At 38.9% G+C, this 15,466-nt stretch overlaps 1 protein-coding gene across 4 annotated transcripts; it reads left to right on the forward strand.

Moving 5' to 3' along the window:
• Positions 1–743: 743 nt before the first annotated feature.
• NR2F2 (nuclear receptor subfamily 2 group F member 2) lies at positions 744–11,479 on the forward strand. 4 transcript variants are annotated; one of them, XM_075575252.1, is made up of 3 exons: positions 744–975; positions 8,202–8,729; positions 10,996–11,479. In XM_075575252.1, exons 1-3 carry the CDS (start codon positions 933–935, stop codon positions 11,268–11,270), a joined length of 846 nt encoding a protein of 281 aa, XP_075431367.1. In that variant the 5' UTR covers positions 744–932; the 3' UTR covers positions 11,271–11,479. The 4 variants fall into 4 exon arrangements, with proteins under 4 accessions (XP_075431367.1, XP_075431365.1, XP_075431366.1 ...); XM_075575250.1 differs by lacking the exon at positions 744–975 and adding an exon at positions 5,229–6,567 and having other exon boundaries at positions 8,181–8,729; XM_075575251.1 differs by lacking the exon at positions 744–975 and adding an exon at positions 5,230–6,567.
• The last annotated feature ends 3,987 nt before the right edge of the window (positions 11,480–15,466 follow it).

Consider the following 15,466-nt stretch of genomic DNA (forward strand, 5'->3'; position numbering starts at 1 on the left):
TAGCCTGCCAAATGTGGCCCAATGTATTCCATTTTTTATATGTTAGTGTTTCATTCATTAGTTTGGTAGGCATATCATGAATATTACATATGCTAGGCTAAAAGAAGCCGCATTTTACATGTATTACATCACAAGACAAGGCAATTATGAAAGATAAACACTTTAAGGGGTTTATTTTATTGGGGAAATTAGTCAAAAGAGGGTTGGATGTATGTTTTGCAAGTTCAGTTTGTTCATACTATAAATAAACATCCATCCGACTTCCTTAGAACAAAAAGTTATTTCACAATTAAACAGAATATGTATGACTATTCTAACCCCATGTCACTTAATAAGGTAATTGTCTTGTGTTTTGGGGGTACATTTGCAATACAACCTTTAGGTGTTGTGTGATTATCTGCAGCTCAAATCCTTTCTTACATCTGTCTCAAAAACCCCATTAAGTTAAAGATTTTTTTTGTCTTCAATTGGACGAGAGTTTAAAGTCCCATCTCTCCCAGCCTCAAACAAGAAGGTGTAGAGAGTCTCCCTTCCTTCTATGGAATGAGATGGGAGAGGATCAGTGCAGGCAGCTTTTTTACCTTGGGTTTGGGGATTTTCTTAAAGGCGAGGCTTACATTCCTCACAAGCTATAGCTCTCTCAAACCCAGGATATTTCAAGTTATAGTGTCAAGTTTTACAAAGACTGAAAGGCAAATAGTACATGGAAAGCACTTCACTTCATGTTGAGGATATTTTCTCCCACCTCTCTCTTCTTCTCTGAAGGCTCTTTGCCTACTTTTTTTTTTTTATCAGTTTGTTCAATCGCTTAAAATAAACACAGAAAAAGGGAGCTTTCTTTTCTCTTTGCAAAGACATATATCCTTTAACGTGCAAAAGGGGAGTTACTTCACCTGCCAAAGTAAAAAGGGAATTGCAGTTTTAGCAAGAAGATGCAAGCCATGTGGGACGCTCAGCAAGGAAAATACGTGTTTGGTATGTTTCTTTCATTTAATGCATTTTACACTATTTTCATTCCCTGTGATGTTCTATCTCTTTAACTATTCCTTAGCCTGGTTAATCTGATCTCTGCTGTCTTTTTTTCATTTTTTATATATATATATATTCTTTGCCCTCCTCTATGCTGTGAATGAATATATTTTTTGTATTTGTTTTCATTGACAACGTGGTCTGCAAATGTACAAATCGGTTGAAATGAGAGTCATATTTCTATTTGCTACATAACACTAATTTTCATGGGGAATACGCAAACAGCCGGTGTGACATCGCCCCCCCCCCCCCCCCCCACCTTGCCAATTAAACAGGAATTAGTAACCTGTAGCCAAATGTGGGTTTTTTATTAGGTATACAAGTACAGTAGTGATATATCTGCCTAGAATATGGCTCAGAGAGAAATGAATGTGGACCTGGGCACATCTTCCCAGGCAGAAAAAGGCAGGGGAAAGGGAAGGTACTCACCGAGGCTTCTCCCTGGAAGGGGCTGCTTCACATGCAGATGCAGAGATGGTTATTGTCTCGGTGCTGGACACCTCTTGGGTTGGAAAGGAATAAGCCTTCTGCTCAGGCACACAAGGTTTAACAGTGAAAGACCACAGTGAATCAGCCTCCTGTATCCACTCAGCCCTGGCTCGCAGGGAGTATACTGCACAAACTTTACAGTACACTCTTGCAAAGTCCAAGCCAATTAATTTGAAATCCTTAGGAGTTAATCAGATTAATATGTGCATAAGTTTCTTTTTTTTTTTTGCATGCATACGTGATTCAGAAGTCGTTTCCCTTTAAGATAGCATTTTTTTTTTCATTCTGAGTTCAGTTTTAGGCAGATGAGAGTCTTACACTAGGGGGCAGACAGATACTGTACATATTCCAGTCTTAGGCATTTTTTCCTCCACAGCATATGCTCTGATTTAGCACTGTACATTTTTCAGAGGACCCAACTCTGACAGCCCCTGGGGATTTTCAAAGTACCACAAGCCAGTGGTTAAAAATTGCATTGACTTGGAAGTTCAGAAGAACACAATAGGAGCCACTCTCTCTATTCACAGACACACACACAGACACACACACAGACACACTCACACACACACACACACGTAACTGGCTGCCACTGAGTTCAGAGTTAAACTAGGTGTTTGTTAGATGCTTTCACAGTCCAGCTGAGGTTGTGATCATTTACATGGCTAATATTCAACTTTCAGCAAGAAAAAGCCTCATGCCTTTCACAGGTCCACTTTAACTAAACAGAAATGAATTATTCTTGCATATTTTAATAGTATTGCCGTAATTTTAAACCGCTGACCACAACGCATATCAGTTCTACGTGTTACTGGCATTCTTTTAGAATAATATATATATATGTTACCTTTTACAGCATATTTTGTCTGGGGGAAAAACTAACTGCAATTAAAAATGTGCAAAATACACATTAGAAATGAATAGTAACATTTCAAGTGACACTATATATAAAGTGTGCAGTACAACGAGACGTCTGCTAAGAAGATGATACTTATGAGATGGCCTAATTTACATGGCTTGGTTTACAACAATGTTCTAATAACGTTGGAAATGTAATTTATCACTGTAGATTGCATTCACCAAAAAGAGAATTTCTTCCTAAACACTGACCTTTTATATGTGCTCAGTCAGGCCAATAATAAGATATTAACTGCAATCTGATTGCCTAAATGTGATTTTATTATCCTAACGTGAAAAGAAATGTGTTTTGACTGGGATACACAGCACATGGGTTTTGCTATGAGTTAAATGTTAGTGTAAGCACGGTACGTCCTTTTGAAACCCAAAGCTACAAAGAATACAAATAGATGTTACGATCTATGGGAGCAGAAAAGGAGTGGGATATGTCAAAATTGCAATATGTGTCTTTGTATAAATTGTATCTATTTCAAAGAGCTGAGAGGTAATCTCATTGCAAAATCCCAAATTACATTTTTACAACTACAGCTGGAAGAGTGGAAAAAGAGAACAATTTCAGGTTTCTGTATAATCTGCTATTTCTGTGAAGAATTACAGTGGAATTAAAAGACGGACCATATACAGTTGGATTAAAAAGGATGTATGAATGACTCAATGTAAATATAGATACATAGCTAAAGAATATAATATATACGTGTTAACCCGAGAGTGTGTGTGTGTTTCCGAAATGCCTAGTATTTTGCTTTGCTATATTTTAATTTCAACAACATGGCATGATGGTTATGTGTGTGTATATGAGTATATGTATGTATGTATGTATGTATGTATGTATATATATGATAGATATAAACACACCAGAAATATATCCTTATATAATACACTGCGTGGTTATTTTCTGTTATAGGAAATGAAGAGGAATACAATTGACATTATACATATCTGTACAAATAGCTAATATATATATATATATATATATATATATATATATATATATATATATATATATATATATATATATATTATACACATACACATGGTGTCCTTACATTATTCAGTACATAGCCTGTTTTGTACAGGATGCAGTAGCCATTAATTGTGATATACTGTATATGTCTCATTCTTGGAGAAAGTTTGGAAGCATCAAAGTTCACGCCATATTTTAATTTAATATTTCATCTCTAGATATAACTAAACATATATAGAATACACTTTACACATTGTAATGATCTAGGTCACAATTCTTCAAATATATATATGTATAATTTTTTTTTTTTTTAGACAATACCTTAAACATTATCTTAGTCTCACATATTGCACCCATTCCGTCAGACATAGGAAAGTCCGTTTGAGTTTCATGCTTTAATTGCAGTAAAATTATAGACATACTCTGGTGATAATGTCACTTTGCCTTGTCTGTGCAATTAGGCTTAAACCAACAAGCATCTGTATCCCCAACCCTGACACCAAATGCTTTCCCTGAAGTAAATAATAGTGCCAGCTATTGAGTTTTCTGATGGTCAAGTGATCAAGCGGTACCCGACTTCCATTCTCCAATATAGGAGTATTTTCCATTTGCCCCATACATCACCTCTCCTGGAAAAGCCATGACATTCAGTTTGCCTTTCTCCTCAATAAAGGAGCGTATGCACATATTCCTACTGCAACTATGAACTTATATATATATATATATATATATATATATATATATATATATATATATATATATATATATATATATATATATATATATATATTATATACATACATACATACATACATACATACATACATACATACATACATACATACATACATACATACATACATACATTACATATATACATACACATACACACACATATCTATACAGAAACAAATTCGAGCAGCAGTAAAGACAAAACACAGCTGCCCATCCACATTCCTCACACTGATTCCTTCCCCCAGTCTATTAGTCTTAGAGAACCTGTGTGAGACTTGTGGCTATATTCATGAGTTTTTCTTCATTTTCTGCATCTGACAGAAATGTTATATTTTGCCTATTTTACATTTTTTTTTAAATTAAATATTAAAGCAAAGATTTGGGGATGTTTTCTTAGAAGGAATCCCCACTGAATGTGTGGAAACAACAACACACACACACACATACAAAGTGTATGTGTATATATATATATATATATATATATATATATATATATATATATATATATATATATATATATATATATATATATATATATATATATATATATATATATATATATATATATATATATATATATATATATATATATATATATATATATAGATGTGTGTTTGTGTGTATGTGTGTTTGTATGTATGTGTGTTTGTGTGTGTGTGCTTCTCCTATCACTCTCTTTTTAAGTATTTTGAGAGAACAATACAGAAATAAAGATGATCTAGAAATATATATATTATAATAATAATAATAATAATACACAAGCATCAAATAACCCAGAAATTCTGCAAATATCTCACATTCTCCCAGCTTTCCCCTGTTATTACAGCACCTTCTTAAGTGCAGATTTAATTTTTTTTATCATCTATATATTTTTTTATTTTTTGTACCATAAATCTCATTGTGTCTGCTGTGAGCAGCCCCCCCAGTGCCAGCCAAACCGGCTCCCTCTAGGACCGGGGGGGGCGCCGCGCGTGGTTAAAGGCGCACAGCGCCACTCGCCTGGCCTGACCAATGGGGGCGAGGGGGCGGGCCCGGGGAGCTCTGACCAGTCAAACACAATCTCTCGCCTTATAAGGAGCGGCGTCGCCATGGCAACGTGTGCTAAGTTGCAGCAGTCGTGTCAAAGTTCACTATATAGAGAGCTGGGTGAGCAGCTCGGAGAGAAGCCAGTCTGCTGTGCCCATTCCGCGCAATCACTTCCTACCCCCCCTGCTTAGCATACCCCAGCACTCCCAGCTCTCTGCCTCCTCAGCAGATCCCAGCAGATCCCAGCTCTGTGCCTCCTCAGCAGATCCCAGCAGATCCCAGCTCTGTGCCTCCTCAGCAGATCCCAGCACCTCCAGCTCCCTGCCTGCTTTCTGACTTGGGGTTTTTATTCTGCATGAAGGATGTCCAGCAGCAGCAGCAGGCTGTGATCTGCTCCATTATCACCACCACTATTACTCCCTGCTGCTGGAGAGTTGGCTCCTCTTCTCCTTCTCCTGCTGCCTGAAGACCCTCACCACATAAAGAAGCCTGAGGAAGGAGCTGCTGGATTCCCCAGGCTGGAGATCCCCCCCACACACTTTTGACTGTCACTGCTGGAGACCCCCCCCCCCCCCCCCACCTTTGACTGTCGCTGCTGGAGACCCCCCCACCCCCACCTTTGACTGTCACTGCTGGAGGAGCTGGTTCTCCCCCTCCCCCCCCACACTCCAGACCCCCCCTCCCCCCATCTTTTAACCCCTTCTTTTATTCCCATGGCTTTTCTGAATGGCTGACTGTGATCTTCGCTGGACCTGGCCTCAGTCTCCTCTGCACCTCAGAGAGACATCCCCAAGCCTGACCCCCACACCAGTGTACCCAGCCTGCTCCTGATTTTTGGCTCTCCTCCCCCCCTCCCCAACCCCCTCCCCCCCACTCTCACAATTTTGTAAGCTGCCTCATCTGAACCCCTCAAAAAAACCACCATCAGAAGAAAAAAAAGGGGGGGTGGGGACAAGAAGTTGGGAAACGGTGTCCCACAGATATGGCAATGGTAGTGGGTGCGTGGCGAGACCCCCAGGACGATGTGCCAGGAAGTCAACCATCTCAAGCACCACCGGGGCAAGGACCACCAGCTGGGGCCCCCCACACCCCACAGACCCCAGGGCAAGGGGGCCCCCCCAGCACCCCAGCCCAGTCCAACCCGTCCAGCCAGTCCAGCCAGCAGAACCAAGGGGAGAAGCAGCAGCAGCAGCACATTGAGTGTGTGGTGTGTGGGGACAAGTCCAGTGGGAAACACTATGGCCAGTTCACTTGTGAGGGCTGCAAGAGCTTCTTCAAGAGAAGTGTGAGGAGGAACCTGAGTTACACGTGTCGTGCCAACAGGAACTGTCCTATAGACCAACACCACCGCAATCAGTGTCAGTACTGCCGCCTCAAAAAGTGTCTCAAAGTTGGCATGAGACGGGAAGGTATTGGGATTTCATTTGTTTTCCAGCCTATTGTTCTCCCCCCCCACCCCCCCACCCCCCTGTCACCAGTCAGTTTGAGACAGAGAATTGTGTAACTTTCCCATGCATGGACAAGCCTGTATGTGTGTGTTTGTGTGTGTGTGTCCCTTTAATCATTCCCACTATTTGTATTATTTATTATTTATTCGGCCACCTTAATTTAGGATCGGTGTTACCTTGCTGCAATGATAAATAATAATAATAATTAAAATAATAATATTATTATTAATAATAATAATATGTAACCTTTCCAGAGCTGGGTGAGCCTTTGGCCACTTCGGGCTCTCCCCCCAGCGCTGAATGGGTTAAAGATGAATACAGGATATTTAATTTTTTTTGCAACAATGTCCCCCCCCCCCTGGAATAACGGACCTTGCTCCTCTGACCTAGAATGTCATTTTGCACAGGAGTTAAAACTGATTGAAGATTAGGCTGCCGTTTTGGTGCTGGCTTCTCTAACAGCCTCCCTTCATTTACAGCACAATGTCATTGTGAGTTTCCTTTAAAATAAACCCCAGCATCCCCCCTACCCCAGCATCCCCCCTACCCCCAGCACCCCAGGTCTGCTCCTCACTGGGCAGCGAGGTGCCCCTGTGAGAGGCAAAGCTTTTGTGCTATAACATGAGAGGAGGAGGAGGAGGAGGAGAAGGAGGAAGGCGAGCTGTGCAGCCTGGACATGCTCAGGGCGCTGCTGCTGCTGCTATGTAGGTGAGGGGTTAGTGTCTGCCCTGTTTTCTTTGTGCTCTTGCAGGAATAACTAGCCTTGCAGTGTTTCCAACAGCACATGCAGATCCGAGCAAAACGCAGGCAACTTCCTGGCACCTTACTTATTGCATCTGTGTTTGTGTGCTCTGCCCTTGCCTGTCCCCAGCCTTTCCTTCATGCAAATATCGTCAAATAAAAGGGAAAAGGGGCCTTCAAACCCGCAAGCAATTGTTAAAGATGTTCACATGAGAAGATCTCCCCCTTTTTGTCGCTGTTCTAATTTTCACAGCAATATTCCAAATAATTAAAGGCCTTTTAGGGCCAAAGTGGTGTATAAAAAAATATATATAATTAAAATCAATCAGCAATATTATATGTGTAGATGGAAGGAGGAGACATAAGGACAGATTCAGCACATATGGACGAATCATTGAATGTCTTCATGTTTTTATTAAGCCAGCATTGCAGTGATATGTAAGCAATGGTACAATGGGTGCTTTTAGATTATATTATGTTGTTTTAATTCAATCATTAAAAGAAGCAGCACTCCCCGGATCTGTTCTGTATGTCTTAGAAAAGGGAGAGAAAAAATAACCATCATGTATTTTTGTTTATAATGACGTTTAAAAGTAGATGTATTTTTGTTTACAGTGACGTTTAAAAGTAAATGTATTTTGTTTATAATGACGTTTAATAGTAAATGTATTTTGTTTATAGTGACGTTTAATAGTAAATGTATTTTGTTTATAATGACGTTTTAAAGTAAATGTATTTTGTTTATACTGACGTTTAAGAGTAAGTGTATGTTGGTGTTAGATAAGCTGCATGACATGAATTACCAAAGGCAATTCAGATATTAATTGCTGCAGTTTCTTCTTTATTTACTGCAGCCGTACAGAGGGGCAGAATGCCACCCACACAGCCTACACATGGCCAGTTCGCCTTGACAAATGGAGACCCCCTCAACTGCCATTCCTACCTATCCGGATATATATCCCTTCTCCTGCGGGCAGAGCCCTACCCGACCTCCAGGTTTGGCAGCCAATGCATGCAACCCAACAACATCATGGGCATCGAGAACATTTGTGAACTGGCCGCCAGGATGCTCTTCAGCGCGGTGGAATGGGCCAGGAACATCCCCTTCTTCCCAGACCTGCAGATCACTGACCAGGTGGCCCTGCTCAGGCTGACCTGGAGCGAGCTATTTGTGCTCAACGCTGCCCAGTGCTCAATGCCCCTCCATGTGGCCCCTCTGCTGGCCGCTGCTGGCCTCCACGCCTCCCCCATGTCCGCGGACCGAGTGGTCGCCTTTATGGACCACATAAGAATCTTTCAAGAGCAAGTAGAAAAACTGAAGGCATTGCACGTCGACTCGGCAGAATATAGTTGTTTAAAGGCCATAGTTCTCTTTACTTCAGGTAAGAGACGTGTTCGTATCTTGTACACAGCTCCTGGTGCCCTGGGTGACATTAGTGTTGACTTATTTGTTTCTATTTAAATGAGACAGTCATTGCATTAAAAACCCAGAGGGATCTGACTGATCCACTTGGGGGAACAAAAGGCACATACATTGTTAATCTGTCCTAAAAAAATAAAAACTTTCTAAAAATGTCAGTCTGTAATATATTCAGATATTACACTGAACAAGTCATATGTGAGGCTTACACAATTTTGAAAGACACAAGTAATGTTGTTGTTTTTTTAAATGGAGGCAGTAAACGGTATAATACTAATATACCAGTATAATAATAACAATAATATTATTAATATTAATAATAATATATAACACTACCAGTCCTTTCGTTATAATTGTTGTTCCCAAATCTAGGAAGGCAGGCACTTTTAAATGTATATTTTTTCTGGGCATTATGGAGTCTGCAGCTGAAGTTGGAAATGTTGTTTGTTTAGCTGCATGGCCCAAATCACTTAGATTCCAAGTGTATTTGTGAATCCGACGAGTTAAGACAGGCAGTTTGGATTTCACTGCTGAACCAGTGTAACTTTATACAGAATACAACGTTTAGTGTAGAAATGCAAGGCATGCCGAGCCATAACTTATACATTGCTAACAGTGAAACACAGCAAAACAAGCACCCCTTTCAGAAGAGAAAGGGGGAAAAAAGGAAATGCAAGAAATATTCATTCAACACGCCTGCTGTGGAGTTTAACAGTTAGAAACCAATAATGTGATGTATTATGGAATCTAATTAGGATGTATTGCGGGTTAATCTGTGTGAGTAATATATCTGACAATAATTAACTCTTCAGGCCAAACTATGTAAAACAAATGATACTTTCTAATGTATGCAGTGTATCTGGGCGGCGTGCTGCAGCTTTCATGTGTCTCCACGTGTAATCCCCATTTAACCCAGCAGTTCAGGCTGAGCTGTAAAAATAATTCTTTGATAAATAACTTGAAATTTGAGAATGGCTACAAATTTCAGTTTTTACCCACAGCAATGAGGGATTCGTCTGTGACATAATTACTTAGAGGAGTTTCATTCTGATAATCAGGAAACAAAAACAAGAATACATATTTATATCTTACATGGTGGAATAAAACCTACAATTCATTCCTTGTTGTGTTCAAAAGAATATAGGGAACCAATACATTTTCTGGACTTTTTACATGGGCTAGGTCGTAACCCAAACCTCCTTTTAATATTATTGCTGTACCCATAACCATCTCTTTGAAATAACGTGTTATCTTTTTAAAAATGGGTCAATTTAAATGGAACAATTTGGGCATCTAAAGAGTTACTGTATTGATCTAGTTCATTTTTGCCTGTCATTATTTAAGATGTATAGTCTTATCTAGTCTCACGCTTGCATCTGTAATTCACATTTCATTATAGATCACTTACTGAATATGTTGGATATCATTTTTTATTTATAATCTCAGGACACTACCAGTTAGTTTATTTTTATTATTATTTAAAAAAAAACAACAACAAAAACGGCATTAATTACACAGACCATGTAAATGCCCCCCAAAGGCATCAGCATTAAATAAGTTATACGTAGATGTTTTTTATCTTTTCACCAAGAATGATTCAAACAATTTGCATACCTATTTAATGGCTTGTGTGACAATATGCAAGTGTAACTCTGCTTAATGTGTTCAAATAAGCCAATGGTAGGTCAGGTCACAACCTGTGCTCTTTTGGCAAAGGCGTTCCTGATTTAAACCCCATTTATTGTATTTTGGGGCATACCAAATTGTACAGGCCCTATCTGGGTTTCTTCTCATAGGGGCCTTCTAAAAATCAGTTCAAGTGAACAGAGAGATCACAGTTTGCATGGCTGATTCTGAACAGCCTATACTGACAAGATGAGCGTTAAAGGGCCACTTAAGGCAGTTTCAAAGACTAAAGAAAAACGCAGAGTCCTCCAAGGAGAATATATTACCGAGTCCTGCAGGACATTATGTGGCCTGTCCCTCACATTTTTTCCCTTAATAGTATTATGGAATTATTTTTGTTATTAAATATTAACAGGCCCTCTGCTGAATTTCTGATGTATTCTTATGTATGTTTAGTTCATTTGAATGAGCATGTGAATGGGAAGATTACATACACTGTCTGCAATTTTGTGGCCTTCAATTTGAAATTGTATCAGTTCTCATAAGAGAGCAATGAAACTCCTAATCAGATAATTACATGCTTTATCACACTTTTCTTGCAGATGCCTGTGGTCTCTCTGATGTAGCCCACGTGGAAAGTTTGCAGGAAAAGTCACAATGTGCTTTGGAAGAATATGTTAGAAGCCAGTACCCCAACCAACCAACAAGATTTGGCAAGCTTTTACTTCGCCTACCTTCTCTGCGCACTGTCTCCTCCTCTGTCATAGAGCAATTGTTTTTCGTCCGTTTGGTAGGTAAAACCCCCATAGAAACCCTAATCAGGGATATGTTACTGTCTGGGAGCAGTTTTAACTGGCCTTATATGTCCATTCAATAAAACATAAAGTATTGGAAGGGAAAGAGGTGGGCAAAAGACTTTGGGGTCTGGTTGCTTAAAATTCCTTCTGCTAAGAAAGGATATAAGGCTGTTACAAGTTTACTTAAAGAACAGAGGGAAGAATTTAATGGACTGTGAATTAAAAAAAAAAAAAGACTATCAATGAACTTTTACAGAATGCATTTAAACTCACGTGTCGTTCAGAACAACTTGCTACTTATCATTTTTGTAAAAACAAAAACAGGAAATTTAGTCTTTTTTTGTAACCTTTTAAATATCGCTAAAAGTGCATTTAAGGAGATGTGGAGAGAATTAGCAGAAAGGAGAAAGTAAGTTCTTTTTTTCCAAATTATTAATTGTCCTGTGTCTATGTATCTATAGCTGGTTTCTTTCTTTTTGTATTTTTCTGGTTCCAAACCAGTTTATTCTGTGGTTCTATAATATTTTTTGATATATTCTTGGCTTAAAACTGCGTATCCTTTAAAAAAAAAATATATGTTCTGCAAGAATTAAAACAGAGCCCACGAAAATATCATAGGAAAAAAAATGGAACTTAAAAAAAAAAGAAAATATATATATAAAAAATAAACAAAACCCTAAGTTGGAATCGCACTTACAAGTGATGACCCCCCCTTCCCCCCCCCCCAATTCAATTTTGAACCCGAGACCTGTAATTATTTACCCATTTGAACCACATAACTCACTTCACTACACAAAATAGATTTTGTTTTGGATTTTCACAAAGAGAAAGGATTGTGGAACAAGTGGAGATAGTTGTGTCCAAGACAAGCCGGTTTAGATAAGTACATTTTTTGTAATTGGGTTCCACATAGTATTCTCGACCTGTTATGAAGCTCCTATATACCTGTTTGTATATTTGCAATCCCTTTGTATTATAATTGTTGATATTTCCCCTTTTTTTAAAGAAAAAAAAATACAATTCAAATCAGCATGACAAATAACGCTGTTGGCACTTATAGATAACGTGATTGATTCAGTATCTTAGAGTTTACAGTTTTGTGTTAAAACTGAAGGTTTTTTTTTTTTTTTTTTTTTTTTAAGTGCAAACTTTTTTTTCTGTATACTGTAAAAGTTATAATATCTGAACTGTTTGGTCGAGTCTTTGTGTGTTATATTCCAAGGAAATTGAAAGTATTCAGAAATTAAAATATTATTTGATATCTGAAATCTGTTTGGCTGTCACAAATGTCTTTCCAACCCAAGAAATAACCGCATTACATATTGTTTGGAAAACAATTTAACCCAATCAGCCCCAGAAAGGCCTTCGATACAACAGGTTTTTGGGTCGCTCTATCACTGAAGGGGTTAAATTGTTTTTTTTCTTCTTTTTCTTATTTACCTTTTACATTAGGGTTGTCCAAACGTGTAGCAGTGTATTTGCATGCTTAATTCGGCTGAAAACGCTTAAATCAATGGTTTATCTATGGTTTAAGACGTGCTGTACAACACAGCAGTCCATTTCTAGTCACATAATCCCCTATTTAATTAAAAATGGATTTCCAAGAAAAGGCCCGTACCGAAGTGCCTGCAGATCTATTTAAGCAGAATATATGGCTGTTAAAGGTATCAGAAATCCTCCGTCTATTTTATGGTCATAAAAAAAATATTTTGTAAATATGTGGTATGCACAGAATGATTCAGGCAAAGCCAATGCCGGCAGTATTGTATATACACAGGTCAGCTGCTTTCATGGAGTTTTCTGAAATAATTTGTGATTCAACAATATTCTGTGGTTGCCATTTATCACTGTTGTTGAGAGATCTTTAAATGGAGTGACTTAGCTTAGAGCACGGGAGGGTCTGTTTTTAATGTACACACTATAATATGAATTTTATTTTAACGTCAGGTTGAGATGGCATGACCACAAGTCATCAGCATATTTTACCTTTGATTAACAGAAATGCATCCATGTACACATGTTTATTTTGGGGTGTAAGGATGCACCGTGAGCACTTAGCCCTTTTTTAAAAAATAAAACCTAACAGAGTGAGCTGGTTGGGGGGGGGGGGAGGGAGGGAGGGGGTAGCTATTTTGTGCTCATATATTTCGGCATCCAGCAGATGTTGTGTGTATGAAAGCTTGTAATTGGTTTAAGACTTTTTCCTCTGCCACACTTGATTGTGGTTTTACCAAAACGAGCTACATTTTGTAACGTCAATTAAACGGTAATTTTAATTTATTCTAATATGCACGTCTGGACCAGAAAATTATGTATGAATGTGATCTGGAAAATAATTATACATCTTTTACATCTGACCAACAAAAATTATATATATATATATATATATATATATATTGATAGAAAGGGGGAGAGAGCAAGGAGAGTATAATTGCAGGGTATTACTGACCTCTAGATTTAGGTTTTTCTATTGCAAGTCATTTGTGAGTGTGTGAAGTTTGTATTAAAACAAAAACACAGGATCTCTTCTTTGTTTTGTGTTAGCCTGTTGTAAACATGTGTTGTAAATTGTCATTGGTATTAAATTATAATTTATGATTTGAAAATCAAAAGCCAGTCCCTGTCTTATTGCGTGTGGAGCATGTAACACTATCTGTACAAGTTTTGCAACAAGCCTTTGCTCTCATAGAATAACTTAAACGTTCATGATCATTAAACAAAACCTGTGTATGCATGTATAGTGTTAGAGGAGGATTTGTTTAAGGACTCGAGCTAGGTTTAAGTTTATTACGTTTAAAGAAAGTTTTTCTTTTCATGCTGAGTTAGAACAAAAGACCCACCAAGCAATTGAAATGGACAAAAGAGAGGGATGTATTTAGGAGCTTGTTCTGGGAGCTCGTTAACCCCTTCGGTGCTGGAAGCAACGGCAACGCATTGCTTTGCAATGCTCTGCAGCGTCACCCAGAGCTGAAGGGGTTAACCCCGCGCTGCTAAGCATGGCCACACTTTAAGTGTCTTCTCCCCTGGCTGATCTGAGCTTGCTGCTTTATATCTCCCCATTGCTAGTGTAAGCCAAACACGATCTGAAACAATAAAACCCCAGTTGAGATCTTTGATCAACAGCACCCTATAGCAAATCTGGAAGGTCTAAGAGGGGGTGGGGGGTCTGTAGGATGTCTCCACATTATCCCAAGAGCTATCGCAATAAATAAAAAAAACCCTGTTTGTGATCTAGTAAGGGGGTGTAGATTGTATCCCCCAATGAAGATCTGAATCATCCTACAATTTGCAGATCGTCCCTTTCCGTATGATCCCACACAGTGCAGCCCCCTTAATGTTAGCTGGTCTCGGGGCTTGTGTTCCCAGTAAGTGGAATATTTTAGGGGGTGTTTCAGTGGGAACCCAGGCGTGTGAAAGTATGCCTGTAAGCTGCTGTCTTTCACTTGGTGTCCTATTAGCTTAGCCAACATGGCGGCTTTCAATGCAATGTCAGCCTGCTCTGCAAGGCAAAGGCAAAGCTTAGTAATAGGAAACACATGGAGGGAGACAGGCAGGAAAACCCTCCATCTGCAACCAGCAAACCCTCTGAAAAACACCCAGCTAGGGGGCTGCTCTTCCTGCAGCTTTCTGGGGGGATCTCATGGAACAAAAAGGCATTTTAAACCGAGATTTCTGCTACTACATTGTGTTTCTCATTAGAGATCCCCCCTAACACCCAGCAGCTTCTATATACCCCACACAATGCAAGCCAGTCTGTCCAAGTGTTAGATTTTACAACACAAAAGTATTGTGATCGCTGTTCCCCTGCAATTAAAACCGAAAAAACGCGATCTTGGTGTTTTCAAGTAAGTGATTGTAATTTGCATATAGAGCCCTTAAATAAATAAACCTTACACCTCAATGTCAAAAGTTGCATGGGCATTCCTGCAGTAAGATGATAGGAGTTCTGAGTGTTATAGGGTGCACATGCTGTACCTTTGTTTCTAAAGCGGTTTATTCTGTAAATAATACTTAGCATACTCTTAACCTTGGTGTTCACTTTTATATCCGCACAAAAATAACTTAAAACGTTAAAAAAAATAGTATCACTTGAATTTACAGGGGAAAAAACCTGAAAGACTTTATAATGGATACAGGGAACAATTCCATCTTTACTTCTTTTGATTTATTTCTGCACATGCTTAAAACAGGCCATGCCAGAATATTTATTGAAGTTGGGTTAAAAACGTGCTTCCCGTGATTTTTCACATTTTCCAGAATTTTACAGGCTTCTCAC

The sequence above is a fragment of the Ascaphus truei genome, chromosome 18, assembly GCF_040206685.1.
Source record: "Ascaphus truei isolate aAscTru1 chromosome 18, aAscTru1.hap1, whole genome shotgun sequence".
Lineage (NCBI taxonomy): Eukaryota > Metazoa > Chordata > Amphibia > Anura > Ascaphidae > Ascaphus > Ascaphus truei.

Bases quoted from the DNA above. Each gene is read 5' to 3' on its own strand.
- NR2F2 (XM_075575250.1), top strand. From the start codon at position 6,141: ATGGCAATGGTAGTGGGTGCGTGGCGAGACCCCCAGGACGATGTGCCA. The intron at 6,568-8,180 runs GTATTGGGATTT...TAATTGCTGCAG, and splicing joins AGTTGGCATGAGACGGGAAG to TTTCTTCTTTATTTACTGCA. The intron at 8,730-10,995 runs GTAAGAGACGTG...CTTTTCTTGCAG, and splicing joins CATAGTTCTCTTTACTTCAG to ATGCCTGTGGTCTCTCTGAT.